Consider the following 16,504-nt stretch of genomic DNA (forward strand, 5'->3'; position numbering starts at 1 on the left):
GCCTTTCAATCTCGATCTTCCGCTCCAGTAAAGCTGAGAAGGATGCGGCAGAAGGGGTGAAAAGGGATGATGAACGGACCCATTTGGCGCGGCCGCGTTTCACCCATCGGATGGCAAGCAGGACCTTCGGTGAGCGGTTTCGGGTTAGAGCGCCTGGCTTCCTCTGGCACGCACCCAGTGAAGCCATCTTGCTTGTGGGGCACCCACTAGGCTGTCAGTCATCCTTGTGTTTTTGTGCGTGTGTGAGATGAGCAGAAACGCGAGACAGCATCAGCAAGGGATGGAGAGGCTGCCTGCTGTACGTATTTGTGTCTCGCTTCATTCGGGTGTTGACGGATGTCGTCATCAATGTGACAGCTGACGCGATGACTGTGTGTGTGTGTGTGTGTGTGTGTGTGTGTGTGTGTGTCAGCCCGAATCCGACAGTAGCGCGAGCGACTCGTCCATGTCAATCAACATGCTGAGCGTCACTTTGGACACGGGTGGGTGAGCGACGTCATATACGACTTGTATGTATTCGTAGAGCTACGGCAGCTTTCCTTCTAAAGTACCCAGTTCACATGCTGGTTTTGGTTGTAGTCTGCGACGTGACTGCATTTCCTCTCTGATCATTGTGTGTTCGTGCGTGCGTGCGTGCGTGCAGACAATTGTGATTTTCTGGGCATCGGCGTGGTCGCTGAAAGCCGGGACAAAGGTGCCGGCGTGTACATCGGATCCGTCGTGGAGAACGGCGCTGTGGCGGCCGACGGACGCGTGCGCGCCGGAGACGTCTTGATACGGGTGCGCGCCAGCACTGCACGTGTGCTACTCATCACTGAAATACTTTGTGCTCAGTACATACTGTATATCGGTACTGCCTCATTACGAATGCAAACTCCATCGGAGCTTCGACATGAATATACAGTAGTGCGGACGGCTGCAAACCGCGCGTGATGACGTCATCACAACGACGGTGGCCACTGATTTCACCTGGCACGTGCTGCCTGTGACCTGATGATGACGATAACTATGCTGATGAAAACCATGACGTCATCGTCAGGTGAACGAGGTGAACCTGGAGAAGGCAAGCAGCTCGCAGGCCGTCCAAGTTCTCAGAGACGCCTTCCAGAAGCCGGGGTACGCGTGAGCGAGCGTCACCTAGTGTCTCACTTTAGCATCTGTCATGGCTGCAGACGTGTTGTTTATGTGACTGCGTGCGCGCAGTCCGCTGTCACTGACGTTGTTGCGGTTTTGGGAGCCACCGCCCGGCGGCCTTTTCACCTTGCCAAGAGGTCAGTGACGCAAAAGGACCAGTCGCTGCATGGTCCCTCATTTGACAAGCGCGTTGTTCCGGAGGTGAGCCGGTGCGTCCAATCGACCCCGCCTCCTGGGTGTCTCACACGGCCGCCGTGACGGGGAAACTCCTCCCACCTTACGGTAACATCCCCCCCCCCCCCCACACACACACACACACTCCTCTCTCGTGACATCAGTCCACGGAGGTGTGTTCATGACACTGCATGCTTGACGTCCAGGTGAAGACGAGCATCTGAGCGTGGACGGTGACATGGCGGCGGTCGTCACGGCGATGATAAGAACCGATTCGGGCGTGGTGGTTCGCGACCGGACGTGGCTCAAGGTGGTCATCCCCGACGCCTTCACAGGTAAGTGCGCCGCCTGCCTGCCGTGCCGTGCCGTGCCGTGCCGTGCCGTGCCGTGCCGTGCCGTGCCGTGCCGTGCCGTGCCGTGCCGTGCCGTGCCGTGCCGCTCCCCCGCAAACCCCGACAACGCGTGCGAACCCACCGTCGAGTCGGGCGCCGCTCTTTGTCGCTCGCTCAGGTGGCGACGCGCTCGGATGGCTGCGCCGGAACGTGGCGGGCGCCGCCAAGCGCACCGACGCTCGCCGTTACGCCGCCGAGCTCCTGGAGCGCGGCTTCATCCGACACGCCATCAACGCCCGCGCGCACAAGCGATTCTCCCCGAAGCGATACTACGTCGTCGGAGGTGAGTCGCTGGTAATTTGCGCTTCCGCCCGCCGCCACCTGGGGGCGTCGTTCACGTACTTTCCCTGTCAGACCTCCACGAAATGGCGCTGATGAGCCGACGCTAAGGGAGCGAAGCGCCCCGCCTCCGGTCTAACTGCGGGGACTCATCTGATCCGCGGGACCGCCCTGACCACTTGGAACCGTCTTGACCACAAGAACAGCTTTGAGCACACGGACTTTTGGGAGCGGTCTGAGCTCAAGGTGCAACGTTACCTACCGAAACGTATTTCTGGCTGCAGTTGCAAAGTGTCCCAATAGCTCCTCTGTGATTTGGTTCGCAGTGAGTCACACTGACGAGCGGGTTTGGGCGTGGATGCAACCAAAGAGCACCAGACACCCCAAATAACACAAATAGTAGGAGCAGCAAATGCAACAAGTGCACAGACATAATAAACAGCGAGTCATGAACATGAAATTAGCATTTGTCCTTCAGTGCAGCAGGGGGCGCCGGCGGCGCGCTATCTGAGCGGAAGTCTACCGCCGGCCACCATCTTAAATTAGCATTTGTCCTTCAGTGCAGCAGGGGGCGCCGGCGGCGCGCTATCTGAGCGGAAGTCTGAGCTCAGCCGCCGGCCGCCATCTTGAGTGAGCGAGGCGGAACGTGCTGAAGGAGGAGAAGGAGGAGGAGGAGGAGGAGGGAAGGATTGCCGGTCCGCTCGTCACGGTTGGTGGGAAGAGTCCACGTAGCGTAAGGACAAAACAACATTTTCACCTCTTTCCACTTAAGTCGTCGTTGCCTTCGTGCGAGCTTGTTGCCGCAGCAAGCAAGGCGCGCGCGCGCGCGGCCGCCCGCCCGCATCCTACTGCACTGAGGCTGCGGCGATGACGTCACGGTTCACTGGCTGGCTTGCAAGCGAGTTTGACGAGTTAACCTTGTCGTCTTTATGGCGAATGGCTCTTTTCTTTCGCCGTTTCAGAAACGGAGTTGTGACTAGTTGAAACGACACACCGAAGGACGCGTGACGTCACGTCGGTTTGTTTTTATTGACTTTTGGGACCACCTCGATTTCCCCAGGAAAGACGTGCAATACCGACCCGGTCGCACAAACGAAAGCCCAAAACATCAACGTATAACTCAGGCAAGAATGTTTTGTGGCTGACGAGATGTAAATAAAAAGTGACCCGCGCGATACTGTTTGACGACATCATGGCATATGATCAATGAGGCGAGGCGAGACGAGACGCAGTCATCTTGCACGGAACGCATTCCAGCCATGATATTGGGAGTCGTTTGGGGCGCCAAATTGTCATGCTGACCACAGGTCGTGCCTCCTTGCGCGTGCATTTCCCTCACTGCCAACAGTGAATTTGGCCTACCCGCCAACAAATGGCAAAGACTTGTCTCGGATATCTTCAGCATCATTGTGAAGAGTCTTAAGGCCGGCCGGCCCGCTCGCCATAAGAAACAAATATCTGCAAAGAGTCAAATGGATAGCTTGAAGTGAAGACAACCGGATCAGGATTAGTTTTTGTTTTTTTTTAGCAGTGGCGCGCTAGTTTGCCGGGCAGGCGCGTTGAACTTCCGGCGGCAAGTAACCGTGCCCTCTGCCTCTCGGTCTCCAGGACGATGACGTCGACGTGGATGACAACGCCTTTGTCGGGTCGCCGTGACGACCGCCACTCTTCACACCACTGCTCCGTGGTTTTTTTAGGTTTTGATTTTTGTCAGCTGGATAAGAAAATCGAAACCTAAAGAAAAAATGGCGCAGATGGCCGTGTCGTCTTTGTGCTTTTCCCTTCCCGGGCGGTGTGACGAGTCCCGCCGTCTCCTAAAAGTCGCTGTCCCAAGCTTTCGGCGTGCGTGGCTGAGGAGTCCGCGGCGGAGGGGTTGGGGCCGCTCTCCCTGGTGAGAAAAGTAACAGACAAGCTCCATGCCCTCCTGGTCTCCGTGGCAACCGGATGCCAGTGAAAACGCCCCGTGTGTCACGTGACAGCCAGCCCCGAGCTAACTTTGAGGGGCCGACAACACAGAGATCAACGAGGTCCAGGCGGAATCCCCAAAGCAGATGTCCGAGACTTGAAGAGCAACTTGCTTGGCCTATGATGAGGCTTTTGGGACAGCTGCCGTTCCAACGATGGCTGGTCCCGGTTTTCACTTTTCCAGTCTTGTTTTTGGAACGGGGGGCCATTTCGCTCCCCGTGAACACGTGCGTACGTGCGTCTTTGGTCTCGGCCGCAAACGCGAATGCCATAGGGAGGGACGTCTCGCGGTGGCCATTTTGCAACGCTCCGTTTGACTTTGTGAAGGTTTTGAAACGTCTCCGGCGTATCAAGACCGGCCGGCGGCTTTCGCGAGGTGTGGAAAAATTGTGGCAATGTTACTCTTGATGTCTTGCTTGCTGCTGTTATGCAAGCGGCGCATCTCAGTGGGCCACCACCGTTTTGTGTTGCATTGAATAAAAAATGTTTTGGATTCATCCCATTTAAGTTTAGTATCAGCTGACATATGCAGTCGCTGGACTGCTGTAAAATGGGCCTTCTCAAGATGACTTCCAGCTTGGCGCTTTGAGAATGGCACTTTAACCATGGCTGTTTTAGCAAGGTGGCCAAAAGAATGTGGCTGGGGCTGATTCACAAAGACTCGGGTTCCATTTTTGGTGCCAAGCTGTATGGCCCGTCATCATGACAGCGTCATGGGGTCTAATCCGGCCTGTGGGGAGAGACTGCATTCATTTACTGCACTGCAATTTTGCAAGTGATCGTCATTGCTCATTCTGCTCACCAGAGGGCGCACTTCTGCCCGACGCAGTTCAGCTTGCGTGTTGCTTCATGAGCTTCGCTCTCATTTGACATAAGAGTTGAAGTGAAAGAGTTAAGTTGTTAAATTGGGGGCTCACCTGACCTAACAGCGCCCCGCCCCCACCCACCCACCCCTCACAATCTGCACAAGGCTCTGCGCTTCGCTTCGCAACTTTGCTTCGCTTTCGCGCGTGGAAATGAAACTATCTCCGACTGATTGAAAGCTACGTGTCCGACGGTGTGACGTCATGGAAGTCCCGCCGCTCCTGGTGGCGCTGATGGTGACGTCACAGGCCAGTTCACGTAATGCGGGACTTTCCGCGGAGTCGTCGGAGCATTTATTCCCCGCGCGCGTCTCTGTCATTAAGTCACTTTGCGCGTGTGTGTGGACCAGTCTGAGCGTGATTTTGCATGCGTGTGTCTGTCGGGGAGTTTGCGAGTACGTGAAGTTGTGGTGGTTGCAACATTGAATGAGTGTCTGAGCGTGAACGTACAGAGCGTCCGCGTGAGTTTGCATGTGTGTAATCAAAGGAGTTGCTGTTGCTGTGTTAAAGTGTGCGTGTGTGTCAATTAAGTCACTTTACGCGCGCGCGCTGTCGGGCTGTATCGATATAACCGATCGCTGCGTGTGTGCTGGTGACCTCTTGTGGCCGACGGAGGAAGCGCCAGTGACGGTTGTCGATGGCTGTGTTTGCAGGTGTTTGCAGACACGAGCGCGTCCTCATCGGGCCATCGCGTTAGCAAGCGCTACACCATCAACCCGCTCGGGTACAAGTGGACGCACGCAAACATCACGTACAAGTGAGGCCAGCCGCAAACACCCCGCACACACATGCGGCGAACTCACTCGATCGAGCCTGCACTCACGCACGCGTGTTTGCGTGTCAGGTTGGAGTCGTTTCCCGACACGCTGAGCGCGGACGCCACCAGGCAGGCGCTCAGCTCGGCCTTCTCCAAGTGGAGCGACGTGTCGCCGCTCAGCTTCACCGAAGTCCGCCAGCGCGACGCAGACATCACCATCGGTAGTGCAACCCGGCACGCGCGCGTCTGTGAGTGTAAACGGGCGTGCAAGTACGTGTACATGCAGGAAAGGGGAGGGAGCGTGTGCATGGTCGCCCGCCACCTCACGCACGCACGCACGCACGCGCGTAGCCTTTATTTGTGTGCTCCGCTGCCAGGTTTCTACGCGTTGAACCACTCAGACTGCGCGTCGTCTTCTCTCCATCCGTGTTTCGATGGCATCAACGGCGAGCTGGCCCACGCCTTCCTCCCACCACGTGGTGAGATCCACTTTGACAAGCACGAGTTCTGGATCATCGGGAGGTCCCGCTTCAGCTGGAGCCGAGGTATCGTGACGGAAGCCACGCCCTGCCCGCCCTCCTCGGTCACTCCGGTCACCTTGGCTTTTGTGCAGGCGTGTGGCTGAACGACCTGGTCCAGGTGGCGGCGCACGAGATCGGCCACGTGCTGGGTCTGTGGCACTCGGCCGACCCGCACGCCCTCATGAACCCCAACGCCACCACCACGGGCCAGAGGGACGTCGGGCCCGATGACGTCCGGGCCATACGGAGGCTCTACGGTCAGAAGGCCAGCAGCCTCTTGTGTGAGAGGGCACGCGCACGTGACTGAGACCAGTGTGTCTTTTTGGAACGGCTGCGCTCAGGCTGCGTGGACAAGAGGCGGGCGTGCGAGCGCTGGGCGGGCTCGGGCCTGTGCCAACGTCGCAAGCGACTGATGATGAGGACCTGCCCGCGCCGCTGCCGCCTGTGCTCGGGTGAGTTGGGCCCGGCCTGACGCAGGCCCACCCAGTCCACTCATAACGCGCCCCCTCCCCTCCCCTCCCTTTCAGAGGCCCCGGAGGCCATGACCACACCGCCGCCGCCCACTAATGTCAGGGTGAAGGTGGTCTCGCGCGGGAAGGTAGTGGGCTTCCGCTGCGGTACCAAGAACCCACCATGGCCCGCACCCAAAGTCAGGTCAGCCCAGCCGCACGCTCTATCGGGAGGGAAACCGCTAAAACAGGCAGGAAACCCCGGAGAGAGAGGCCCGCGATGGAGGCCCGCTTGGCAGTGTGCACGCACGCACGCACGCGCTGCACGCCACGGCACGCCGGCGGGTGTCGCTCATCGGCTTGACCCACCCTCTGTGTTTGTGCCCTTAGCTGGTACAAAGACGGCGAGCGCATCGCGGCCTCCGTCCCGGGACATATTGCGCTGAAAGGTCGCGACCTCCGCATCGTGGCCAACGAGTTCAACGAGGGCGTCTACACCTGCCACCTCCACGGCCGTGGCCGCGCCCCGGCCGCCAACTCCTGGAGCGTCCGACTCCGGAAGCCGGCCGGCCGCAGCTGACCCGCTCGCAAAGCGCCGCGACGTGACGACGTGCTTCTGCATCCGTTAGGGCGGGCCTGTCCAAAGCGGGCCCCAGAGTGCCTTTAAGAGAATTTGATGACGTTAGAGTGCATGGAGGAGTATTTAGATTCCTTTTCCAATTTTCCCAGTAGATTTGGCCGCTCACTTTGACTTTTACCCCCCCCCCCACAACAACTGCAACATTAAGCACTGTGAGCGATTGAAGCGCTCATGCATCTTTCATTTGATGAATTTCAGCTGCGAGCAAAGTGGCGTACATCTCGTTAGCATGCGAGGTACGCTAAGGGGGTGCCCTTTGAACTCGACTCTTAACAAGCTGGTGTCAGATAGTTGACGTCTTTTCTTGTCTCGGCGGTCAGGTGGCAAACATTTGGAAAGGGCCGGTCGCCGTGGAAACGAAGCGGGTCGCCTGAGAAACTTTCATTAGAAATGACTGACAAGCGCAGCCGCCGATCAACAACGGCCGTGAATAATACTCGTCACGTCGACGGCGGATGCTGGTTACCGTGGCGATGTGGTGGCTGCCTTTTATTATATTTGTGTCCGCTCACGTCGCCTTTCCTTTTTCTAAATCTCGTTTGGGGTTTGCCAACGTTTGGCTTGAATAAAAGTCACAATTGAGCACAAAAGTTTCCTCTGCTCACAAAAGTCACCGGTCTCGCCCATTGTGATTTTCTAGGAACGCTGCCACACTGAAAATGAGGACATGATGACACAAATGTGTCATTGGAGCATTTTGCGTGGCCGAGAAGCACAAGCCCTGGTGGCTGAGAGCCTTCAAGCTGTGAATTTGGAGCCGAAATATTATTATCATTGAACGGAATATGACTGCTCGGCACGTCGCCGACTTTGAAAAGTAGTGACATTTGTGCTATGACCTTCCTGTCCAGTAGTCGTCGCTATGTAGCTCAAAATGTCGTCGGCTTGCAAGGAGACGAAGACCGATTCGTGGCTTGAGCGTTTTCATTTGGCAAAAGAAGTGGAGGAGGAGAAGAACGCGCCTCACTTGACTGAAAAGTAAGTTTTACGTTGCTTTGCTCCTCGAGTCACTCTGACTTTCGTGTCCAGATAGACTGTTTTGGACAAGCTAAAAAGGAATGCTGCTGCTGCTGTTGTGGTGGCACGTGTGAGCACCCTCTACCGGTAGAAAGCAGAGGCTGCCCAAGTCAGGCGGTCCTGCAGAGCCGCTTTCCGTCCAGCCTGTTTTCCATCATCCAGATTCAAGTCATAGGCATCGTGATTGGACGGGCGCTGATGAGCTGGCTTGGCTGATCATTTGCTACAGGTGCGTGCGTCCGTGCGTGCGTGCGTGCGTGCCTTGGCTACAGATGGGAAAGGTTTGAATATGAACCTTCCATCGGCACTGCTCAATTTACCCCAACGCTTTCCCCCCCCTTTATGGGTGAAAGTGGAGCTTTAATAAGAGTGGAAATTGTAAATGACACAAGTCCTTCTTTTCGTTGGGACACAAGAAAAGTGAAAAGACGGAGACACGTGGAACTTGTTTTTCAAGAGAAACAAACAAGCGAGTGAGGAGGGGACTGACATCAACAGCGGTCCCGGCAGCGCTCGCAAGCGACATCATTCATCGCACCTCGATTTGGTACGGCTCGTCGTCACACAGGAATCTCGACAAAGTGAAGCGGAATGGCGTCTTAAGAAGCAAATGCTGCAGGAAGCCTGAGGTGAGTAGCCAGCCCATTGATGCCATTGGGCCGCCCGCTCGCGTTGGAGGGCTCCACCAGAGGGGAGGGCTCCACCAGAGACCACGTCTCGCACGGGCTGCTCCATGAGGGTTTCCCACGCAGCTTTGACTGGCCTTCTTAGTGGACGAGCATTGAGGGGAGATTGCCCTTTTCGCTCAAGCAGTATTCAAATGAAAAAGATGGATCTTTCCAACCTTTGCTCTTTGGCTCATTTTTTAAAGCCTTTACTGTCAATGAAAAGTGCATTGTAGATGCCCAAATGACATCAGAAACTCACGCTTGGTGTGGAAGTCAAACTTTATTCTCTCTCTCTCACACACACACACACACATGCACGCTCCTTCTTGTTTTGGTCGTCAGGTGCACTTTGAGCCCCCCCCAGCCCGTCTGTCCGATAAGGCCTCACCAGCGGAGGTGGGGCTTAGGCACAGGTAAACACCAGCGAGAAGGTCGTCCACTGCGCCACCTTCTGCAAACAAGCGCGCACGTGTGGATGCGTGTGCGTGGCAAGCCCGGTCGGGAATGATCGCAGGTCAAAGTTCGGGAATGTATCTTGGGGGGGGGGGGGGGGTTGTCCGGTGGCCACGTCATCATCACATGCCCATCCTGATGCTCTGAATGATCTGGAAGATAGCTGCGCGCGCATACAAAGAGGTGAAAACATTTCAACGTGGCACTTCAAAGCGGGTCCCGGCGGGCCGCCTTCTCCGGCAAAGGGGCGGCCCTCCGGGACCCGCTCGCTCGCAAGAGCTCTGCGCTCTTTGCTCCGACACGGTCGCGCTGACTTTTTGGGTCGGGCCCAGGCGGAGCCAAGGACGCGGCCCGACGCTCGCCAATCATAAGCTTGGCGTGCTCACCCGGTACGGAAGCGTGCACCCGCCCACCCGCTGTTGCGATCCCCGTCAACAGAAAAGGCTCACGTCGGCCACAATGCAAAGCGTGAAAGGAGCCGGCGAAATTGGCTCCGGCTTAATCTCAGGGCGTCTTCGCCATTGTGGGAAGGCTGTCAGTTTGACGGACTTTTTCTTTTTTGGCCGACTAAGGGAAGGCTGAAGGAAGGAGGGAAGGAAGCCAAAGCCAAGCTACCTGAGCCGCAAACGACAAAGAGGAAGAGCGCCAGCAGCCAGGGTCCCACGCCTTTGTCGTCCGTCAGGTTTCTCTGGAACAAAAAGAGGAGTGTTAGCGCCAATCGGGCTGCCAGTGCAACCGCCTCCTGACTTGTCAACCTCACTGAGGCTCCTGATATACATCGCAAGCGTTGCGCTTTTAGCAAGGTTTGGGGAGCTTTCAAGCAGTTCCTCGCCACCTAACTTTGATCATTTAGTAATGGTTTCGGTGCCTTGTTCAGAACTTCAACTTTGGGCTTTAGTCGTTAGTTCATGTTGCCCCTCGATCGAAAGGAGTCCGAATGGTTTTGATTCCAGTCTTGCGATTTTTTTCTCACCCTTGCTGAAAGCAGAGTGGCTCTCATTTGCAAACATCAACTTTCATTTTGGAGAACAGCTTACTTCATTTTCCTGGCTGATGTGATGGACCGAAGCATCATCAATTGAACTTCAGGCAAAGCGCTTGTCTGTCACTAATGAGACAGAGTCTACTTTCGGACTCGGGCCTGGCTAACGTTTTGGTCCACAATCACACAGAGTAGATAGAGTGAGTGTGTTCATGTGATGGAGGCTTGACTGTGACGTGTTGCATCGCTCGCCTTGCGTGACTTGGGACTCACCGTGGACTTGGCCACATTTCCTCTCTGCGTGATGTTCTTGCTGTGTTTCTCGTTGGCCATCCTGATCCTCTGCTTCGCCACCATCGTGTCGTTCAAGCGTGCCTACTGGCTGACGGCTTTGCTTATTTACTACGAGTCGTTCGCTGAGGCGCTCTTCGAAGTAGGGGCGACTTTCGCCTGTCGACGTACTCAAAAAGACTAAGCCACGCCCACCCAGCGCCACTTCCGCCTTCCAGCTAGCCACGCCTCCAACTTCACTTCCGAAACGCATTTCAACATCAAATTTCATGTTGCGCTCCTGTTGGATTTAGAAAAGAAATACGAACTGACGTTGATTTGAACCTCATGATCCAATGTATAGTTGAGCGTAGAATTGAGACATTTTTAGTGCGTCCTTTTTTTATTCGCTTTGCAAAGGACTCATTGGACTTTTATTTTTAAACAGGAAGTTGTTGTATCAAAACAAAGTGTCTCACGACCTGTCTGTTCTAGTCAAACAAGTCACAAAAACGTTTGAAAATGATGTCACGGTTGGGTGGTGATTACGATTGTTCATTTAAAAATGGAACGTAAGTGGGCCACGTCTTCCAACTCGAGTTGAAATGTAAAGCGAATAGGATACGTGTTCTTAAAGCTGAACTCCACGCAAGCACGCAGACGTGGCAGTGAGCGACGCGCCTCCTTATGACGGTTTTCCGATCGGCGTGTACTCCGCTTCCGGCACGTGAACATGGCGCCGCCAGTGCCGCTCTTAGCAGGTTCGTTCCTTTGTCTTATTTCTTTTCAACGTCAGTGTTTTTGACGTGCTTTTGTTGATCACGTTCGTTGCTTTTTCTCTTTTTGCACGTGCGCTATACAGCAACCAAAAGTGCGTAAAGCACGCACTGCCAACCCCCAAACCGACCCACTGTTGGACACAATTTCATTCTCCACTTGAGTATAGTATTGTGTTCATCTGTGTTTGGGCTCCAGAGCGTCCCGGAATTTTTGCCCCATCATTTGAGATACCCCAAGTAAAGTTGGCATTCACAAATTTGCTTCATTTAAAAATGGTTGACTATATGTTGGGGTTGCTGACAGATTTTGGCTCCACACTTCAAAATGGTTGACTATATGTTGGGGTTGCTGACAAAGTTTGGCTCCACACTTCAAAATGGTTGACTATATGTTGGGGTTGCTGACAAAGTTTGGCTCCACACTTCAAAATGGTTGACTATATGTTGGGGTTGCTGACAAAGTTTGGCTCCACACTTCTGCCTATTTCTCTACAATATCGTGAGAATGAGTGTCAGTGTTCACATTGACATTGCAAGTTGATTTGTGATTCATGTCCCCACCGTGCATTTTCTACTTGTGCTCTTAAAATTGAGGTTAGCCCTAACACTTGTGAGAACGCACAGTATGGATGAATGGTGGCTGAGAGAGTTTGCATTTGTGACTTTTGTGTGTTTCAGTAAGAGAGTCGGGCGGGACGTCGCTCTTCTGCGGTCCCCCTACCTGCCAGGAGCACGCCACTTTCACCAGGTGATCTCCCAACACTGACATCATCAGTGATGTCATCAGCCAGCGTGTGACTAAACGTGTGTGTGTGTGCGTGTGTGCGTGCGCACACGCAGGGATCCTCGTGCGAGCCAATGCCTGACGTTCAGCAGTGATGGCTCGCTGTTGGCGTGGTGCAATGGAAAAGTGTGAGTATGTGATTTTGTGAATCTCGACTCTCTCGCCAGCCACTCGGTTGCCCTCATTCGAGCAGTGGAGCATCAGTGAGATGCCAAGCTCTGCAAAAAGACACGGTTAGTTCAGGTGTCAATTCCTGGTAGTGTTTCCTGCTCGCTTCCACCAACGTTTGGGCCCTTCGATGCTGCCGGTGGTGACAGCCAAAGGCCACCTTTCCTTTTACGGCTGTTGGCGGGGTACCCGTAGTCGCTCCAGTGTCTCTCAAAAGGCGCAATGTTGGCAGCCCGGCCGCCTAGCCTCGGTGGCCCGCCTTTCTTGCGGCCAACTTCCGGGCACCCGGCTCCAGACACGTGCCCTCCTCTGCCAACACCGTTAGCTCAGTCAGGTGCCTCGCTATGTGGTGGCGATTTTTGGGGGAAACTGGGGCGGCCTGTTGACCCCCTTCCCCCCAATCTCCCACTTCCGGTCTGGAGCAGACGGCTACAGTGTCTCGCTCTGTCTCTCTCGGTCGGTCGGTCGGTCCGGTGTCTCTGTCGTCAACATCCACATATACGTGGCCCCCTGACTCGAGGTTAACACCTTGACAGTCATGTCAACAAGTGTAGGCTCCAGGAGCACGGAACCTTGGGGTACGCCTTTCAGTAGGTGGCGCCATTACTTTTGAGAACAGCTGGAATGGGCGCCCAAAGTTAACCTCGGTTGACATGCGCCTTTGGCCAGCGTGTCGGTGGCGCGGACCTCGGACGGCTCCCCGGTGGCCACGTTGGAGCTCCCCAAGACGGCGATGCTGCGCTTCTCTCCTCTCGCCAACATCCTGGTCACCTGGCAGCCCTACGCCAGTAAGAACATTGCGCACCTTCATTAGACGAACTCACACTGCTTACACTGGCAACAAATACACACACAGTGTTGACAACTTGGGCTTGTTTTTGATGGGCCGGCCCGTTCCCGGTTTTGGCGTGCTTTGTCAAATGCCGCCTGTCACCGCGCCCATCAATTCTCAGACGTTGTAAAGCGCGCTTGGGCCGTGACCGAGACACGTTTTGTCTTTCCAGAGAGCGGCGAGGCGGCTCAGGGCGACGCCAACCTCCGTCTGTGGGAGGTGCCCGGCGGCGGCCTGCTCAAAGGCTTGTTCCAGAAGAAGGCGGACGCTTGGTGAGCGGCGAGGCGAGGCGAGGCGCGGCGAGGCGAGGCGAGGCGCGGCGAGGCGGGGCGAGGCGCGGCGAGGCGAGGTTCGGCGAGCCTCCGCCCGGCTCGACGCTGATGCGGCGCTGTCTTGCAGGTGTCCCAGCTGGTCCCAAGACGAGAAGATGGCCGTCAGGATGGTCAGCAACGAGCTGCACTTCTTTGAGGATAACAATTTCAGTAAGGACACACAGTGTTAGCAAGCATGCTGCAAGCTAATAAACATCACTTTAGCCGCAGATACGAATCGCATGCTAACGCCAAAGCATCTTTTGTGTGCAGACGTCATTGCCAACAAGCTTCACGTGCAGAAAATTTCCAACTTTGAGCTTTCACCGGGAGCTCATCCCAGCAAGGTGAGCGAGCAACCAATCACTCCAGCGGTGTCCCAAATGGTGCATTTGGGCCATTTTGGAGGCCACAATGCACCGCCCGCTCAAAAGTTGGATGTAGACCGCCACGCCAGCCAGCAGGAAGCGCAAATGGCACCACCTGATCAATTCCTTTGCCCCCTCCCTCCCTCCCTCCCTCCCCGTCAGGTGTGCGTGTACGTCCCCGGCAGCAAAGGGGCGCCATCGTTTGTGCGCCTCTTCCAGTACCCGCACTTGGCGGAGCCTGGCGCCGCCCTGGCCTCCAAGAGCTTCTTCAAGGCTGACCGCGTCAACATGCAGTGGAACAACAAAGGTGGGGTCTCGACACGGACGCTAGAAACTCACCAAAGACGCCGGTTGAAGTGCAGCGAGAAAAAATTCAATTTCAGGAGGGCGATCGCTTCGACCTTACATTCCTTCGTACGTCGGTCGGACTCGTCCGCCGGAGCCCAGTCGCGACTTGACATCAAACTTAAGACGCTAAAGACTTTTTAGCGCTCGCCTCGGAGCCACACGTCTGACCTGCGCGCTTATTGTCGGCACAGCCTCGGCCGTGCTGGTGACGGCGAGCACCGAGGTGGACAAGAGCGGCGCGTCGTACTACGGCGAGCAGACTCTGCACTACCTCCACGTCGGCGGCGAGACGGCGCACGTGCAGCTTGGTGAGCAATCGGCACCGCCAAGGAGGCAATTGAGCCGGAACGCTCCCGGCTGGAAGGTCACGGCTGTCAGACAGATGCGCCCTGGAGACGCTTACCCGCCACGTGGCGCTTTTCTCCCCTCAGCCAAGAGCGGGCCCATTTACGACGTGGCCTGGAGTCCAAACTCCAGCCACTTCTGCGTGGTTTACGGCTTCATGCCGGCCAAGGCCACAGTCTTCAACCTCAAGTGCGACGCCGTCTTCGACTTTGGGACCGGACCGCGCAACGCCGCCTACTACAGGTGAGGAGGACGTGCCGTTGGCAGCGCCCGCCCCCTTCCTTCTGAGAGTCTGACGGCATGCTCCAGTCCGCAGGGTCACATCCTGATCCTGGCGGGATTCGGCAATCTGAGGGGTCAGATGGAAGTTTGGGACGTCAAGAAGTACAAACAGGTGAGTGGAGTGGAGCACCGCCCGCCCCGCCCCGAATTCTTTGGCTTTTTTACTGCGGGTAAACCTGCAACGGCGTCTGATTGCCTGGAAAAAAAAAGCTGGAAGCCAATCCAGCACCACAAATAAGCACGGTGTGTGCCACTTTTGCAGGTCTCCAAAAGTCAGGCCGCAGACGCCACTCACTTCAGTTGGTGTCCGGACGGCGAGCACGTGCTGACGGCCACGTGCTCGCCGCGGCTGCGCGTGGGCAACGGCTTCCAGGTGCGCCACTACACGGGCGGCGTGGAGCACGCGCACCAGACGCCCGAAGGCAGCGAGCTGTGGGAAGTCCGCTGGCAGCCCTTCCCAGACGGAACCTTCCCCGAGCGGCCGGTCCGGCAGCAGGCGGCCGGACCGGGCGGCGCGCAGGCCGCACCCGCTCAGGCCTACAGACCGCCGGCGCTCAGGCACCTCCCCGCTGCGCCCACTTCCAAACTGGTATGCGCCAAAGTCACCGCAAGCCACAGTTGAGGCCGCTAACGTGAGTGACGCTTGTATTTGATGCCGCAGCACGAGGAGGAGGCGCCTCAAAACGCGCGGTCCTCCGACAAGCCTTTGTCCAAAGCGGCGCTGAAGAATCAGAAGAAACGAGAAGCGCGCAAAGCTGCCAAACAGGTCATGGCAAAGGCAACTTTCTACTTGATAGCAACAAGTCTGCTCATTTTCTGCTGTCTTTTCCCACAAGTCAACAACAAAAACATCACATTTGCTTCTCAGACTAGCGTCAAGTTGTTGCTGTAGCAACAGGCTTGCTTCTTAGCGGAGCAACCGTGACGTTTGAGCTTTGCCACCTTTGCAATTTCTATCGGGGTGGGCAGCGTGGCTCAGTGGCAGAGCGCCCGTCTCCCAATTGGAAGCTTTTGGCTACGCGTCTCGACCTGTGCGACCGTGTGTCCCCGACCGACAGTCGCGACGCTGAGCCCAGATTCCGATTTTGCCACGTCTGGGTCGGTGCGGCAACGCTCACGTTCTTTCCCGTCCTCCGCAGGAGAGCGCGGCCGAGCCTGAGCCGCCCTCCGAGCCCCCCCGCGTGGCTCGCGACCAATCGACGGAGACCTGCGATGACCCTGAAATGGAGAAGAAGATCAAGAACGTCAAGAAGGTCAACAGCGAGCGCGACGTTTGCGAGCGTAGCTGGGCACGCGTGCTTCTTCCTCGTTCACGTAGTGGTGGAGGTTGGCGAGCGGAGCCGGCTGTTTGTCTGTCACACGTTTGTTGACGTTGCCTTGCAGAAGCTGAAGGCTATCGAGGAGCTGAAGGAGCAACAGTCGTGTGGAAAAGTTCTGCAGAAGAACCAGGTCAGCTCCCCGCCCGTTGGCCGTTACTCTGTCCTTTGGCTGGCGTTTAAAAGCAGCGAGAAGGGAAGCCCCGCCCGCGCTGTCTTGACTCGTCGCCGCTCGCTGTCGTTTCAGCTGGAGAAGTTGCAGAAGGAGCAGCAGCTGCTGGATGAGCTCAAACTACTGCGAGCGCATCAGTGATCCTCCGCGGCGTCCCGCTCTCAGGTCGCTGAGCAACATCTCCTGTCTTGCGCAATAATAAAAAGGCCTCCTTTCCAGACTGGCTTTTTTCGTC

General features: G+C 56.2%; 4 protein-coding genes across 12 annotated transcripts; 3 read left to right on the plus strand and 1 right to left on the minus strand.

Annotated features, from left to right (window-relative positions):
- The first annotated feature begins 3 nt into the window (after nucleotides 1-3).
- LOC148395874 (segment polarity protein dishevelled homolog DVL-3-like) lies at nucleotides 4-2,439 on the plus strand. 5 transcript variants are annotated; one of them, XR_015859516.1, is made up of 10 exons: nucleotides 4-129; nucleotides 248-298; nucleotides 413-482; nucleotides 644-780; nucleotides 1,040-1,116; nucleotides 1,204-1,271; nucleotides 1,336-1,416; nucleotides 1,515-1,983; nucleotides 2,055-2,225; nucleotides 2,306-2,439. XR_015859516.1 is itself a non-coding variant. In XM_088381319.1 (9 exons), exons 1-9 carry the CDS (start codon nucleotides 67-69, stop codon nucleotides 2,116-2,118), a joined length of 1,080 nt encoding a protein of 359 aa, XP_088237445.1. In that variant the 5' UTR covers nucleotides 4-66; the 3' UTR covers nucleotides 2,119-2,439. The 5 variants fall into 5 exon arrangements, 3 of the variants coding, with proteins under 3 accessions (XP_088237445.1, XP_088237446.1, XP_088237447.1); XR_015859517.1 differs by lacking the exon at nucleotides 4-129 and having other exon boundaries at nucleotides 1,515-1,643; nucleotides 1,819-1,983; XM_088381319.1 differs by having other exon boundaries at nucleotides 2,055-2,439.
- A 1,267-nt stretch (nucleotides 2,440-3,706) lies between these two features.
- On the plus strand, nucleotides 3,707-7,787 carry mmp23bb (matrix metallopeptidase 23bb). Of its 5 annotated transcripts, none has more exons than XM_088381315.1 (8): nucleotides 3,707-5,056; nucleotides 5,461-5,564; nucleotides 5,652-5,812; nucleotides 5,942-6,109; nucleotides 6,178-6,342; nucleotides 6,427-6,537; nucleotides 6,613-6,820; nucleotides 6,925-7,787. In XM_088381315.1, exons 1-8 carry the CDS (start codon nucleotides 5,012-5,014, stop codon nucleotides 7,112-7,114), a joined length of 1,152 nt encoding a protein of 383 aa, XP_088237441.1. In that variant the 5' UTR covers nucleotides 3,707-5,011; the 3' UTR covers nucleotides 7,115-7,787. The 5 variants fall into 5 exon arrangements, with proteins under 5 accessions (XP_088237441.1, XP_088237442.1, XP_088237443.1 ...); XM_088381316.1 differs by having other exon boundaries at nucleotides 3,708-5,056; nucleotides 6,613-6,785; XM_088381317.1 differs by having other exon boundaries at nucleotides 3,709-5,056; nucleotides 5,652-5,785.
- Nucleotides 7,788-9,120: 1,333 nt separating this feature from the next.
- Nucleotides 9,121-10,773, minus strand: LOC148395876 (stress-associated endoplasmic reticulum protein 1). Its single transcript, XM_088381324.1, has 3 exons — nucleotides 10,568-10,773; nucleotides 9,928-10,000; nucleotides 9,121-9,475 (listed from the first exon to the last, which is right to left on the minus strand). The coding sequence occupies exons 1-3, from the start codon at nucleotides 10,649-10,651 to the stop codon at nucleotides 9,435-9,437; spliced, it is 198 nt and encodes a 65-aa protein (XP_088237450.1). The 5' UTR covers nucleotides 10,652-10,773; the 3' UTR covers nucleotides 9,121-9,434.
- A 281-nt stretch (nucleotides 10,774-11,054) lies between these two features.
- Nucleotides 11,055-16,487, plus strand: eif2a (eukaryotic translation initiation factor 2A). The gene is made up of 16 exons (XM_088381312.1): nucleotides 11,055-11,325; nucleotides 12,022-12,091; nucleotides 12,184-12,255; nucleotides 12,965-13,083; nucleotides 13,300-13,399; nucleotides 13,527-13,609; nucleotides 13,712-13,785; nucleotides 13,969-14,113; nucleotides 14,346-14,462; nucleotides 14,586-14,742; nucleotides 14,809-14,893; nucleotides 15,044-15,370; nucleotides 15,443-15,547; nucleotides 15,921-16,034; nucleotides 16,165-16,230; nucleotides 16,345-16,487. The coding sequence occupies exons 1-16, from the start codon at nucleotides 11,298-11,300 to the stop codon at nucleotides 16,408-16,410; spliced, it is 1,728 nt and encodes a 575-aa protein (XP_088237438.1). The 5' UTR covers nucleotides 11,055-11,297; the 3' UTR covers nucleotides 16,411-16,487.
- The last annotated feature ends 17 nt before the right edge of the window (nucleotides 16,488-16,504 follow it).

This window comes from Syngnathus floridae, chromosome 7 (assembly GCF_059516105.1).
Source record: "Syngnathus floridae isolate MCC-2025c chromosome 7, RoL_Sflo_1.0, whole genome shotgun sequence".
Classification (NCBI taxonomy): domain Eukaryota; kingdom Metazoa; phylum Chordata; class Actinopteri; order Syngnathiformes; family Syngnathidae; genus Syngnathus; species Syngnathus floridae.

Coding starts and splice junctions, on each gene's coding strand:
- LOC148395874 (XM_088381319.1), top strand. CDS start 67: ATGATGAACGGACCCATTTGGCGCGGCCGCGTTTCACCCATCGGATGG. Junction 130..247: donor GATGGCAAGCAGGACCTTCG/GTGAGCGGTTTC, acceptor TGCGTGTGTGAG/ATGAGCAGAAACGCGAGACA. Junction 1,272..1,335: donor CCTTTTCACCTTGCCAAGAG/GTCAGTGACGCA, acceptor GTTGTTCCGGAG/GTGAGCCGGTGCGTCCAATC.
- LOC148395876 (XM_088381324.1), bottom strand. CDS start 10,651: ATGGTGGCGAAGCAGAGGATCAGGATGGCCAACGAGAAACACAGCAAG. Junction 10,001..10,567: donor GAAATGTGGCCAAGTCCACG/GTGAGTCCCAAG, acceptor TTTTTGTTCCAG/AGAAACCTGACGGACGACAA. Junction 9,476..9,927: donor CTTTGTCGTTTGCGGCTCAG/GTAGCTTGGCTT, acceptor ATGCGCGCGCAG/CTATCTTCCAGATCATTCAG.
- eif2a (XM_088381312.1), top strand. CDS start 11,298: ATGGCGCCGCCAGTGCCGCTCTTAGCAG. Junction 13,084..13,299: donor CACCTGGCAGCCCTACGCCA/GTAAGAACATTG, acceptor TTGTCTTTCCAG/AGAGCGGCGAGGCGGCTCAG. Junction 14,114..14,345: donor CATGCAGTGGAACAACAAAG/GTGGGGTCTCGA, acceptor TTGTCGGCACAG/CCTCGGCCGTGCTGGTGACG.
- mmp23bb (XM_088381314.1), top strand. CDS start 5,012: ATGGAAGTCCCGCCGCTCCTGGTGGCGCTGATGGTGACGTCACAG. Junction 5,057..5,460: donor CGCTGATGGTGACGTCACAG/GCCAGTTCACGT, acceptor CTGTGTTTGCAG/GTGTTTGCAGACACGAGCGC. Junction 6,343..6,426: donor GGCCATACGGAGGCTCTACG/GTCAGAAGGCCA, acceptor GGCTGCGCTCAG/GCTGCGTGGACAAGAGGCGG.